This window comes from Melospiza georgiana, chromosome 1 (genome assembly GCF_028018845.1).
Source record: "Melospiza georgiana isolate bMelGeo1 chromosome 1, bMelGeo1.pri, whole genome shotgun sequence".
Taxonomy (NCBI): Eukaryota; Metazoa; Chordata; class Aves; order Passeriformes; family Passerellidae; genus Melospiza; species Melospiza georgiana.
In genome coordinates this window covers 40,251,733-40,264,835 of record NC_080430.1, presented here as the reverse complement: position 1 = coordinate 40,264,835, position 13,103 = coordinate 40,251,733, and the positions used below count along the sequence as shown (strand labels likewise).

General features: G+C 35.5%; 1 protein-coding gene across 2 annotated transcripts in view; it reads left to right on the top strand.

Moving 5' to 3' along the window:
- The window catches only part of SLC4A7 (solute carrier family 4 member 7), a 66,783-nt gene that overhangs the window by 30,639 nt on the left and 23,041 nt on the right, over positions 1–13,103 (top strand). The window contains exons 7-13 of one of the 2 annotated variants that reach the window (XM_058019788.1): positions 3,827–3,942; positions 4,704–4,763; positions 5,350–5,507; positions 7,460–7,547; positions 9,091–9,237; positions 10,619–10,722; positions 12,224–12,398. In XM_058019788.1, coding sequence (XP_057875771.1) covers positions 3,827–3,942; positions 4,704–4,763; positions 5,350–5,507; positions 7,460–7,547; positions 9,091–9,237; positions 10,619–10,722; positions 12,224–12,398 — 848 coding nt within the window. The remainder of the gene's footprint in view (positions 1–3,826; positions 3,943–4,703; positions 4,764–5,349; positions 5,508–7,459; positions 7,548–9,090; positions 9,238–10,618; positions 10,723–12,223; positions 12,399–13,103) is intronic. The other variant, XM_058019780.1, reaches the window with a different exon arrangement.

The window sequence follows — 13,103 nt, the reverse complement described above, 5'->3', positions numbered from 1 at the left end:
TTATAATCCAGGAGAAGGCAAATAAATTAAGCTCAAGTACTATCATCACTAGTAAGGCTTTCTACTAGAATCTCCAAGTCATGTTCAAATCAGTTTTGTTCCTCATGCAGATATTTCTCATAAAGAAAAAAATCTGAAAGGCATGATTTCCCAGTTAATCCGTAAGTCTTTCAAGAGAATAATAAACACCAACAATGAAGATATTTTTGTTTTCTGGGATTTCCCCTGCTTTTTTAGTTCTAGAAATCATCTGATCACAGAAAGACACATTTTTTTCCTTAGATTTGCTTTTGAGGACATTCTTAGACTATGACTTCAGGGCTGCAACTGGACCAATTTCAGTCTTGGGAGGCAAGAGTCAAAGAAAACCCTGACAAGGAAGTCAACTTCCTGGTATTAATTAAGAAAAAAACCCAAACAAATCTTCCCGGTCCATTCCACTATAGGTTATGGTCTGTATCACCTCTCTAGTAATTCAGAATATTGCAGTCTGAATACATTTTACAAATCTGTATGATTGAGTTTGGTTTGCCTCCTGTGAGTGTGAGGAGCTGTGTTAATTTTCTAATAGGTGTTTTTTTTTCTGTATACATTCCTCTGTCATTTGCCTTGTGTTATTCAGACTTTTATTTTTTAGTTTTCATAAATAGCTGGAAGGTTTCTGAACTTAATGTGAGTTACTGTAAAAGGAGGGAAAAGAGACACACCTTTGGTCTACCACTTAATTTTAATCAGCCAGTCATCAGTTCCTAGTAAGTCAACTAGACAAAGGCTTCTCTTAATAATGTTTTTTTAATTTTGTCATCAGTTGAAGATCAGTGTTTGTTTTCCCATCTTTGAACTGTTGAATAATGAATTCCATAGGAAGGACTGGGAAGTGAGCTGTGTCACAGCTAAAAATTAACAGTTAATTCACCAGCATCATTGAGGTTTCATAATGTCTGTGAACAACAGCAAAGAAGTCTGTTTTAAAAGGTCTTTTGGTCCACTGAGAAATGTACTTTGAAAGTGAGCAAAATAACATTTACAACGGCTTTCCTCTTACAGTAATTGCTTCCTGAAAATATTGATTCAGAGAGGTTTGCATATTCGCCCTCTAGTAGTAATTTGAACTTTTTTTTTTTTGCATTAGGGCTGCATTGAACTTTAGTTTTAAAAATTGATTTTAATTTCCTCAAGTACAAATATGGTTGACTTCATATTTAGAAGATTTGTATTATAATTTTTGCTTTTCTAAAGACAGTTATTTTGAAATAGTCATGCTTAGATGTTGAACTCATATATTACTCATCTTTTTCATATGAAACAGATGTGAGACAACTGTATGTAATCTTCTTGCTTTCTTTTTTCTGTAGATAATGTTGATTAGATTTTTGTGATCACAGTATTAAGTGTAGTTGGCTAGAAAAAGCACATGATTTTTAGTGATGGTGTAGTTATAAATACCTTAACTTGAATTTATGAGGTTTTATTCCAAATGACTCCAGACTCACTTCACTGTAGTCTTTCAGAGGAGACAAGTGGTCCATCTGCCTAACTAACATCAGGAAGAACACTGTGTTTTTAAGGATCCCCTCAGCAGCTTCATAACAATGAATTTCTCTGTCTTACAATCTGAAAAGTACTTCTAGGTAGTTGTCCTTGAGTTTGCTTCTACTAAACTGGAGAAGAGAGGGAAATAAGTTCTTTTATTGATGTGAGATTGGAATAGAAGTGTTTCACTATTAAAGAAGATTAATTCTTTGGTTCAGAGTTTCTCTGTAAATAGCAGATTGATGGATATGTGTAATGAAGGCAGTCTCATATGGAAATGCTTGCTCAGGTCTGAAAACCTGTGAGCAGTATTGTCTTGTGAGAGCAGCAGTCTAACTGCAAGGCCGATGGAAAGGAAAACTATTCACACATGGTTTAGGATCAGGCAAATATTCCTGTGTCAGTGCCAAAACTTGTGAGCCTTGACTGTGACTGATCGGTGAAATTTTGAAGGCAAACCTTTTAGAAGAATCAGTGTCACTTTAGCACTGAAATAATAAATATTTTTGCTAATATGTGGAATCCTTATTCTCTGTCCTTCTCCTTGATTGTCTCTCTGTTTTTGTTCTAGTCTCTGCTTGCTTTTGCTCACAGTGCTTTTCCAGAAAATGCAAAGCGATGCATTATGGCTCATCTTTCATCAGTTAAAAACATTCTAAGTTTCCTGTATTGCTACAGAGAAGGGGAAAAATGAAGACGTTTATATGTCTAAACTTTTGTATTAGGCTGCTCTTCTGCAACAACTGTTTAATATTTCTTTCTAGTTCTACAAATGTCAACCCCTAACCAGTTAAATACTTAAATCAGCTGATTTCACAGGTGGTTGATGGTATGATTCTTGTGAATAACATATAAATCTTGGAGCAGAAGAGTAGAATGTGTTTTTTGTTGTTGGGGTTTTCTTCTTGTTGTGTTGGCTCATTGCGCATGTTAGGATTTATGAAGGAATGACAGCCTATTAACTTGAATTTGGTTTTTGCTTCAGGACAAAACACCCGCACCACTTACATCCCTTATGAACTGTAAGAATGAAAATTAGTGGTAAAGGCTCGGACCTGCGTGTTTTTGTATGATGACTTTTTGGAAGAGCTTTTTGAAAACAAAGATGAGGATGAAGTAAAGTGAATTCAGTCATCATTTGAAATGCTAAAAAAAAATTCAAAATGGAGAAATAATAGACATGGGGGTATGCAAGTAGTTATGTGCCAGTAGTTACAATAGAGTAGTAGCCTGAAGATAGCCAGAGAGGGTTTCATTTATATCTTGACTGGAGAGATGCTTGACCTAAATACAAACTTTCTCCATGTAATACAATGTTTAGGCTTCAGTCGTTATCTAGATGTGGTTTTGAAGGTATGTGAAAGCATGTTCTGTCACCACAGCTGGAAGGTCTAGTGTAGACAAGCAAGAAGGCCAAATGCATTTGTAGTGCATGTTAAACTGAACAAGAAAAAGCTCTGTAATTCAAAAGGTGGGATTTGGGCTTGGTTATGCATGCCTAGACCAGCTTTTAAATGTTAATTGGGTAGAGAGAACCATGATGCAACATGGAATTCAGTGTTTGAATGCTTGGGTTACTTGCCTATTGCACCCTTTACTGAACCTGCAATTCAGTACTACTGGCAATGTAGCAGGATTCATAACACGATTTTGTTTTGGTGCAAGTGTTATAGGGAAGCTGTATACTGAACTTGAAAAACTTTGTGTGTATTCTTCAGCTCAAGCATATATTCCACATAGCAACACGTGGTTGGATGAATAGTGGGAGCTTAGGTCTGCTGATTGAAAGCACAGTTTGCAAGCTGTCCTTCATGTAGTACACTACTTACTTTTACAGCTTAGTTAACTTAGTTGACTACATTCCCTGTAGTTGTAGCCTGAGGCTTGCTGACACTTTACAATTACAGTAAGTGCTACACAGCAGACTAGAGGTGCTTGCATTTGGTGTCCAAGGACTTCTTAGTACGGTGAAGATGCTATATCCTAACTACTGAATCAGTTATGATTAAAATGCCAGAAGTTATCTTTTCTGCAATTAAAGTAGCTGATGTTTTCTGGTGACTGTTTTGCAAATGGCCATCATTTGGGGCAATACCTGATTTTTTTAATTATGTCATTTTTTTGACAACCCAGTGACTTGTTAATGTTGCATTTATGATACTAATGTAGGGCACTTACTGAATAACGTGCACTTTTGCATTAAGCAAGCTGCCACATTGAGTTTTGGTAGTGTTTCACACTCAGTTTGTTTCCTGCACCATTTTGAACTTATCTCCTTTTTTTTTTAATTTAGGGCTGTTGGCATCTCCACAGTCAGCACCTGGAAGTTTGGACACTGGGAAAAGTGGAGAGGTTAAAGCTACTGGGTCAGGAGGAAGCAGAGAAAACAGCACTGTTGATTTTACTAAGGTAAGTAACATTAAACACCTTAGTGTTTAGCATCAATTAACTATGTAGCAAAAACTGTGCAGGTTGTAACTTCCCCCTTAGTTACAACTAAGACATGTGTACCAGTGTACACATGAAATAGGTACTGAGAGATAACTTGTGTCACAATATGATCTAGGCTACATGTGTCACATGTTTTAAAATTCTTCCCAGCAGAATGCTTCTCAGTATTTTCGTAACATATGAGTGCAGCTGCTGTACTTTCTCATGCAGATGGAGATATTTACACATCTGCTATTAAGGCTCTTCTGAAAGCAGTTTTGTACATTGTGTTGTAACTTATTTTTCTAGAACTTTTTGTTGGTTCCTTTTTTTTGTGAAGAGGGCTTTTAAGAAGAATTTGCTTTATATGTATAATGAGTTTCTTCTACAAAAGTTGTCGTACATCTTAGTCGTTAGTAACACATAATACCATATTCTAAAAGAAACGTTGTAAAAAATCTGCTGTAAATCTCATATATTTCTTTCATAATCTAAATTTGCCGGGCAAGTTCCATCGTGGCTGTTACTATAAAATTCAGTCAGAAGTGTCATCTATATTGTGAAATACTGTAAGAAAATTGTTTTGCCAAGTTAAATAATTTTGCTTAAGGAAAGCTAGCTTACACTGTAGTTCTGATCTGATCATGGCAGGTGCCATATATTCCTGCTCCTCTGTCACAGTTTATATATTTTTGCTTGGCCTGTCCTTGTGTACACCTGCCTTGTCTCCTGTTGGACAGGAGCCAGCCTCCTGGCACTGTAGTTGTGGCACACTTGGTGTGGGACTCAAGAGGCCATCTGTAAGTTCTCTAGCTAGCAGTGTCACTGGTGCTTGTGTGTGTGTGTATGTGAACACAGAGTTCATGTGCTGACCATTTTCTAATGCACTTCTGTAATTATGTACAGAAATGAAGGTGAAGATTTTCAGCCATCATATTCTTTATGATTTGTATGAATATACAAATTATTTTTCAAAATTATGACATACTTGAAATACATGGCTGTGAAATAACTTACTGCATTCTAGAAACCATGTGTAATTACATGAACTCTCCTTACTTAATTGTGCATAGATTTTGTTAATTTATGTCCTATCACGGAATGTTTGTCATGATAATATTAGAAAGGTGATTATGCAGTTTGGAGTCTTCTAGAGTATACTAGTTGTTAGTAATTCTAACTTATAGAAAATAGTTTATTATTATTTGGCTGGCTGACATTTTCTAAATGTGTTTGTCTTTTCTGTATTGTGGGATATTTAATTTGCTTTTTAATTTTTCTTTGTAGCATAAATGTCTTGTAAATTCTGATAAACATAATTGTGTTATGGAATTTCTGCTAAGAAATGTAAGGGATTAAACACTTATTTCACCTTTGTATGAATAGGTTGATATGAACTTCATGAAGAAAATTCCTTCAGGAGCAGAAGCATCAAATGTGTTAGTGGGAGAAGTAGATTTTTTAGAAAGACCTATTATTGCTTTTGTGAGGCTCTCCCCTGCTGTGCTTCTCTCGGGTCTCACAGAGGTTCCGGTTCCTACACGGTAAATAAATGCCTGGAAATTCTGGCTTTACTTATGCAATAAGATAATAATATTTAAGATCTCAAATAGCTGTAAATTTTTATATACACTGTATTAACCTCAAAAAAATGTAGAGTTTTGTTTAACATTATGTCAGTCATTTGCTGCAAAATTTGAAGTAATGAGATCTGCCACAAATTCTCTGAATGCATTATACATCTCTGAATGCATTATATATCTTTTTATATATCTCTGTATACACTCACACATACATATATACATCTATATACATGTAAAGATGCTGTCTTAAGCAAGTGCAGGATTTGAAACTGAAAGTTAATTTGCAGTAAAAGCAATGAGTCTTCCAAGTTTGTTTTGACATTTTGAAGATGGGCATGAAGATATAGTTCCCTTCGGTGTGACACAGCTTGTCAGTGGGGAAGAGCACACTAAGTCTGAAGGTCTGTCTAATCTGAACATCTGTTCTTATACAAATGCTCTGCATATGAATGACTTAGGTGGTTAAAAAACAATTTTTTATTATATGCCCAATTCTACATGATTGACATTGGAGTAGTCAATCTTCAGCTAATACATAGAGAAGTAGTTCTCAGTCTGCAGTATGCTATCCAGCCTGGTGCAGTCACCCCTGCTCCCCCAGTCCCAATGATCTCATTACTATACTTGTGGGTATGTTTACCACAGATGTTCAAAATATCAAAATACAGGTCTCATGATGAAGGTTAGAAGATAATTTCATCAATCATCATGGATGACACTTCATTTTCTGTGCACATTGATGTATTGGACTGTTCCGTGGTGTTTGCCCATACATTTGTATTTATGTTTTTTGTTGGATTTTTAATGTTTTAAAATGATCAAAGTGTTTGTTTATCTTCATGATTTTCAGCTTATACACTCTATTGAAGGGCAAAAATACATATATGTGAGAATTTTTGGAGAGTAGTTGACAGGTGTACTCAATTTTTTTTGGGAAATTCCAAAATTTCTGCATACTGATTACTGTAGCTGAATCTATTCTGTCCTAATTTTTTTCAGACTTGCAGATCTGAAATAGCATACTGGGATTCTTAAGATGCACTCTTGTTTTCAGTTAGGGTAGTAAACTTGCAAAGGAGACGGAAGTGACCTTTTTGTACAATGAGCTGAAAGAAAGTGCTACTTTTTTCAGATGTGTTGTGCTTAGGAATGTCATTTTCATGAAATATAGAAGAAGGTTGTGAAACAAATTACTGAGGTTCACTCTTTGGTTTGTATCCTTTTGAATTTATAAAATGTTATTCCTGTTCAAGGTTTTGGTAAGTTTTATGTTAGGCACTGTTACTGCACAAGGATCTGCTACTATATGCTGTGACTCAACCCCCAGATTGGATCAGCTTCCCAGAATGTCACTTACTTCAATAGGTGTTCAAATACCCAAGTTCCTTCCTTTCCACTGACACAAGACTAGGATAGACTATATGAGTATGCCCAAGTGTACTGCAGGAGGTACCAGTAGGTGCATCCTCTGTGTGCCATGGCCACTCTCAGGAGGTGAGGGGCCTGAACTCCCATGAAAAGGGAACGTAGGACAGGTCATAGAGCTCCTAGGCTGCCACTTTAACAGATCTTTGCTACTGGGAATGTCAGAAAGGCTTAGAATCCAGGGGAAATATTCATTGAGCTCTAGTCTGTGGAATTCTACAGTCTTGAAGGCATTACAAGAAGTTGAAAAATTAGGCTTAATTAAGAAGATATCTGAGTAATTTTGGGTCAGGATTTGAGTTCCTTACAATATCGACTTTAAACTGAATCTTTTCACAGTGTTGCAGCAGTCTTTTAAGATCGTAAGCAGTAAAAATGGGATTTTTACTTCACCACTAAATTTTCTTTTAAATATTAATTTGAAAAAAACCCCTTTTGAATATATGCAGATGAGTCAGCCATACTCACCTGTATTACTTTCTCCACAGGTTTTTGTTTTTGTTGTTGGGACCAGTAGGAAAAAGTCCACAGTACCATGAAATTGGACGATCCATAGCAACACTTATGACAGATGACGTGAGTGATCTGTTTTAAATGCTTGTAGTTGAAGTCTAGAATGAGGTATTTACCAATTGATTTCAGTAAATGATTTGGAGTAGTAGGTTAAAGAAAAAAACCTCAGACTAGTTAAATGAAGAACTGTAAACTTAATTATTTTTTGTATTAGTGAAGTCGATAATGGTAAATTAACTTCTCTCCTTGTCTGTCTTTAAATCCAAAATGTATTTCTGAAAAAAAAAAATTGACTTTAATGTATAGATTTCATTTTTATGTTAAATTCATTATGAGAACTATTAAATAGAACTGCATTTGGTACGAGTCACTGTGTGTCAGAAAGGACAGAAGCAGCTGCGCAAGTGCTCAGGAAACAAAGTTTTAAAAACGCATGCAATTGAGTCATCATAGGGGTTTTTTTTTAAATCTAAGCCAGATCAAAGAAATAAAATAGGAATTTTAATAGCCTTTTGAAGTCATGTGCTTAGAGCCCTTTGGTTTTAAAGACCACAGGAAGGAACCAGTACTTTTAATTTGAGAGTGATGCCATCTTACTGAGCAAAATTAGGGTGTTTTAATTTGACTTCACATTGAGCGCCACCTACTGAATTGCTGATAATTTTTAAGGTTATCTAGCAGAAATGCAAGTACTTTTTACTCTAGAACAATTTGAAGTTTGGTAATGTAAACTAGAAATTTGTCATTTTGCAATTGTTAACAAGTCTGTGAATACAGTTTTTGTTCAATGTGAGAATCGAATTTTAAAAGCTTTACTTGCAGCTTCTAAACTTTTTTAGATAGGCTGATCTGATTTTTAGGAATACTCTAGATCACTGAAATAGAAAAGAAAATCAATTATTTGATGGTCTAAAAAGACCTGAGTAGACTTCAGAGATCTATTTTAAGATTAGAAGATTTAATGATCAGATTTAATGGTATTTGGAGAAAACCAGTTCAGGTTTAAAATGTACAGAACAATTCAGAATCATCTTCTACATGCAGTTTTACAGTAAAATAGCATTTTTTCCCTCTGTGTGTATAAAATATATCTTGGAGTTGATGTTGTAGTAGTCTATAAAATGGTATAGCATTTTTTAGTAGGATTGCTTTCATGTGCTTTTTAGGCAGTCTGCTAAACTTAATTAAGGTAGATGTATAAAAATGCTTTCTTATTCTTAATAAAAGCTTGTGGTTTGGTTTGAAGCTTATTTGAAGTATTTTTTGTCATAGTGGTACAATGGCTATAAGGCAGAGTTAGTCAGACAATAGTACATGAACTTGATGTCCTGAAAATTGAAGATTAACTTTCATTTAACTTTAGAAATTACCTCAGTATTAGTTTTGAGTTTGAAGATAAAACTTCTGTGTCTTGTGGTCCATAGGAATGTGCATACCGGTAGCTTTTAATTTAATAGTATGTAAGTAAAGTAAGACCCAAACTTTTGAGAACTGACAAAATATGTTCCATACCTTTTAATCAAGTTTAATCATTATATAATGATAATCAGTTCCTCTTTCAGAAAAAATAAAATAAAAATAAGTGTTGAGTACTTTCTTCTTGTAGGTTTTCCATGATGTTGCCTATAAAGCAAAAGACCGAAATGATTTGTTGTCAGGAATTGATGAGTTTTTAGACCAAGTGACAGTCCTGCCTCCGGGAGAGTGGGATCCAACTATACGAATTGAGCCACCACAAAATATTCCTTCCCAGGTAAAAGGAAAAAAAAAAGGTCCAGTCTGTCTTGGAGTGAGGGGGCCTAAACTGAACATAGGATTTGAGCTGCTGAGTACAGAGGGACAATCACTGCCCTTGTCCTGCTGGCCACACTCTACTTGACGCGTGCCAAGATCTCATTAGCCTTTCTGGCCACCTGGCCATACTGCTGGCTCCTATCCAGATGGCTGTAAAGCATCAGGAAAGTCCCCACATGCATTTTGCAAGAAAAAGTTGATTGTTCATTTAAATTACAAAAAAAGAAAATTAAGAAGGGGGGAAAGGCATTAATCAGTTTTCTGCTATGCTGTTAAGTTAATTTTATTTACACTATTTCCTTTTGAAATACTGAAATGAGTTCATGTGGGAACTGGAAGAATTGGTGAGAAATTGTGCTTGAGTTCATGTTACCAAATTCTGTGAGTAGTCTAGCAGTGGTCAGCAAGAATATTTAAATTATTGTAAGAACTTCTGTTTGCATGCAGCATTCATTACAATGTTCAATGTGTTTTGTGTAGCATATACTGATAACAGAATGTTTATGAAATAGATACAGATTGGTCATACTACTCAGTTGTGATGATGCAGGCTTGCAATGAGAGCTGAGGAAAGTGGGTCCTTGGAGAGATTTTCTTCCTCTCCTCCCTCTTTACAACTTAAAGGAATTTGGGCCTGCAGGATCAAAAGCAGGGGAGAGACCAGAGCTTTTTGTTCAGAAGGTTGACATTGGTGTCGAGTCCTGTGGTGGTTTGGCAGAGTGGGTGGAATAGAATGGGGTAACAGCAGCGCAGTCTGTTCATGAGTAGCCTGAGGTTACCATGTAACTTGTTTCCAAAATAAGCTGGGCTCAGGGTTTTTTGGAAGGCAGGCTCAGCTGAAAAATTTATGAGGAGCTGGTAAGCAGCTTGCTCAGCAGGGGAATTACTTCTCATTTATATTTCAACTAAATACTGTGTGTATCATAAAAAGACGTCAGTTTCTGATACATGTTAAATGTTTCTGCTCTGTAAATGGTTGAAGAAAAAAAGTATCTAAAGATTCCTGTCTCATGGTTGAGCCTCTACTATGTGTTGAAAATCTAGGTTTTGTTTCATTGTGTTTCAGGAATCTATTTCTTGTAGGTACAGGGAAGATGAATACTGTTGTGCAAGGTACTAATAAGGTCTTCTGGGTGGTGTTGTACAGTTCTAGTCATCTGTACTTAACAAAAGATTGGTTTGGAAGATGGAGCACTGCTGATGAGCTGAGAATATGAAAAAGGGTGTGGAAGGCATAGGATTTGTGCACACTCTCTTTTAATTATACTTTTTTAGTGTAAAAAGAGTCTCAAAGTATTTTTTTTCCTTTTTCCTTTTTTTCCCCCACGTCTCTTTTGTAGGAGAAAAGGAAGGCACCTAAATTTCCAAATGGATCTACTCCTACAGGAAACGGTCATAAAGAAGAAGGCCATCATGCCGGACCTGAACTTCAGAGAACTGGAAGGTGTGTTCACTTCCCTAAATGCTAGCTTCCATAAGGAAATAAAAGTGATAAATCTTCATCTTAATGATTGACATTTAAACATTAAAAAATTACGGTACAAGTGTCAGAGCGCATCCTTTGTCCTTTTCAAGTGTTGGATTCTTGCCTGTAAGTGCCAATCTGCTTAAAGTATTTTCAAGCCTCTGGCAATGTTTCTCAACACATTTGCAAAGGATTTCACATAAGATGCTGCCTAATTTAACTAACTGACTTTTAAAAGTTGGGTTTTAAGTTTTAATCTTCAGGAGCTTGCAATTCTCATAATTACAGCAGGAACATGCAATTTTCAGTGTTTGGCTAGGTACTAAAAACCCATTAATGCAAATCTGTTTTATTAAGCGTGTATGAAATGGAACAATAAGAAATGAAAAGTGGCACAAAGTAGTTTGGTATTGGTTAGCTTTGAGTTTTGGTCGGGTTTCTTATAGAGATAAAATAAAACTGAAGGAATTTCTTTCAGTTACTGTTGTTTTCTGTTAATTCTAAAATATTTGCTAAAGAAGTCTTCAACATTGGAAATACCTGGTTATGAGTAAACTTTAATATCTGAAATGAGAGTAGAGATTAAATCAACTGAAAAATTTTGGAGTATATGTACAGTGTTGTTATCCCCAGAATAATAAACTTCTAAATCAAATGCATCTTTTTCATACATTTGCAAGAAAGACTTTACAGCATTTGTGTTGATTTTTACCATTGTGTCTTTGTTATAATTACCTTTTACTGTTTTTGTAGACAGTATGTGGAGCTAAAAAGTTCATTTCTGCTCACAAAATTATCTGTAGATAAGATTTTTCTTTTTCTTAGGAGTGTTTGGGTTTTTTTTAATAATTAAAAATAAAATAAATTTTTCTAAATGCAAATTAATGTCTATTATTTTGGAGTCTTTAAGATTTTTTAAAATTGGTTTTTAAATTCTTGGTAATAACTTACTCAACTGAACTAAGTGGAATATCTGTGTTCTCCAGATAGGAACACTGTTAAAAATGATAGCCCTAAATTTATTTATTGACGTCATCATATGTATGTAGTGAATTTAAATAAAAAGCTACAACTGTATGTTGGAGTGGAAATATTGAAATGTGATAATGCAGTGATCTTGGTTGAGATTTAGCATATTTCTCTGTTCCATTGTTTTGAATATCATAAGACAGATTTGACTTTAAGCATCATTTAGGTGAAATTGTTTGCAAAGTTATTTTTTCAGTATCTAGCCCATATATTAAAAAAATGTAGTCAGCTTTTAAAAATGTGGGAAACCTGCTTGATTATGTTTGAAATACTGCCGAATTGGAGTAGATAAGATTCTCATTGACATTTTTAATTGTTATGGTTTAATCTAGATTATGAAATAGCTAATTTGTGCCAGCAATAGGCACTGGCAGTCATGTGTAGCCCATAGTTTTAAACTAGCTAGAATCCTTTAGTGTACAGTTTGACGAGTTTCATCTCACCTATTTAGGCTTTTTGGTGGTTTGATACTTGACATCAAAAGGAAAGCACCTTTTTTCTTGAGTGACTTCAAGGATGCATTAAGCCTGCAGTGCCTGGCCTCGATTCTTTTCCTATACTGTGCCTGTATGTCTCCTGTAATCACTTTTGGAGGGCTCCTGGGAGAAGCTACAGAAGGCAGAATAGTGAGTACAAAGAATGGTAGCGGCCAGGCTTTTAGACCTTCAGAGGCAAGTCACTGTGTGCATTTGTCTCATTTATTTATACTTGTATTTGAAGAATTTACCCACAGCACTTGATTAGCCTGCCCCAAAGCAGATCTTCCCCAAAAGGTAATTGCTGTGGAAAATGTGGGGAACCTATGTGAGCAGGAGAAGATGCACAGGGGAGGTAAAAAATGTTTATCCTACCTTATTGGATGAATGGCTTCATGAATTGAGAAAAGGCTTGTATTGCCTTCTCTTTGGCTGCTTAAGAGCAATAAATAGCAGTAAAGGTACACCATCCCACTGGGCCTGCTTTAGGCAAAGTCAGAGGCTCAAGGTGGATAGCCAAGAATATGTACTGGCCTTGAGTAGACCTATGAGGATGATAATGCCTGCAGTGTGTGGCCAGCAGTCCATTTATGAAACTGACAGGATGTGTTTATGCTTGCACTAATACATATGTTGCTCACAATAGAATAAAGTGTTTGAGGTTTATCAGCAGAAAATACTCTTCATTGTAAATTATTCAAATGTAAACCATATGCATACAAAATTTTGGTAGTGTTATGTTGGGCAGTGGATAATACTAGCACCTTTTCACCAGCAGTTTTTGAAGCAGGGAAGAATTACTGAATATCAGCAGTGTTAGTAACTTAGTATCAATTGGCTTATGAGGAAACTAGT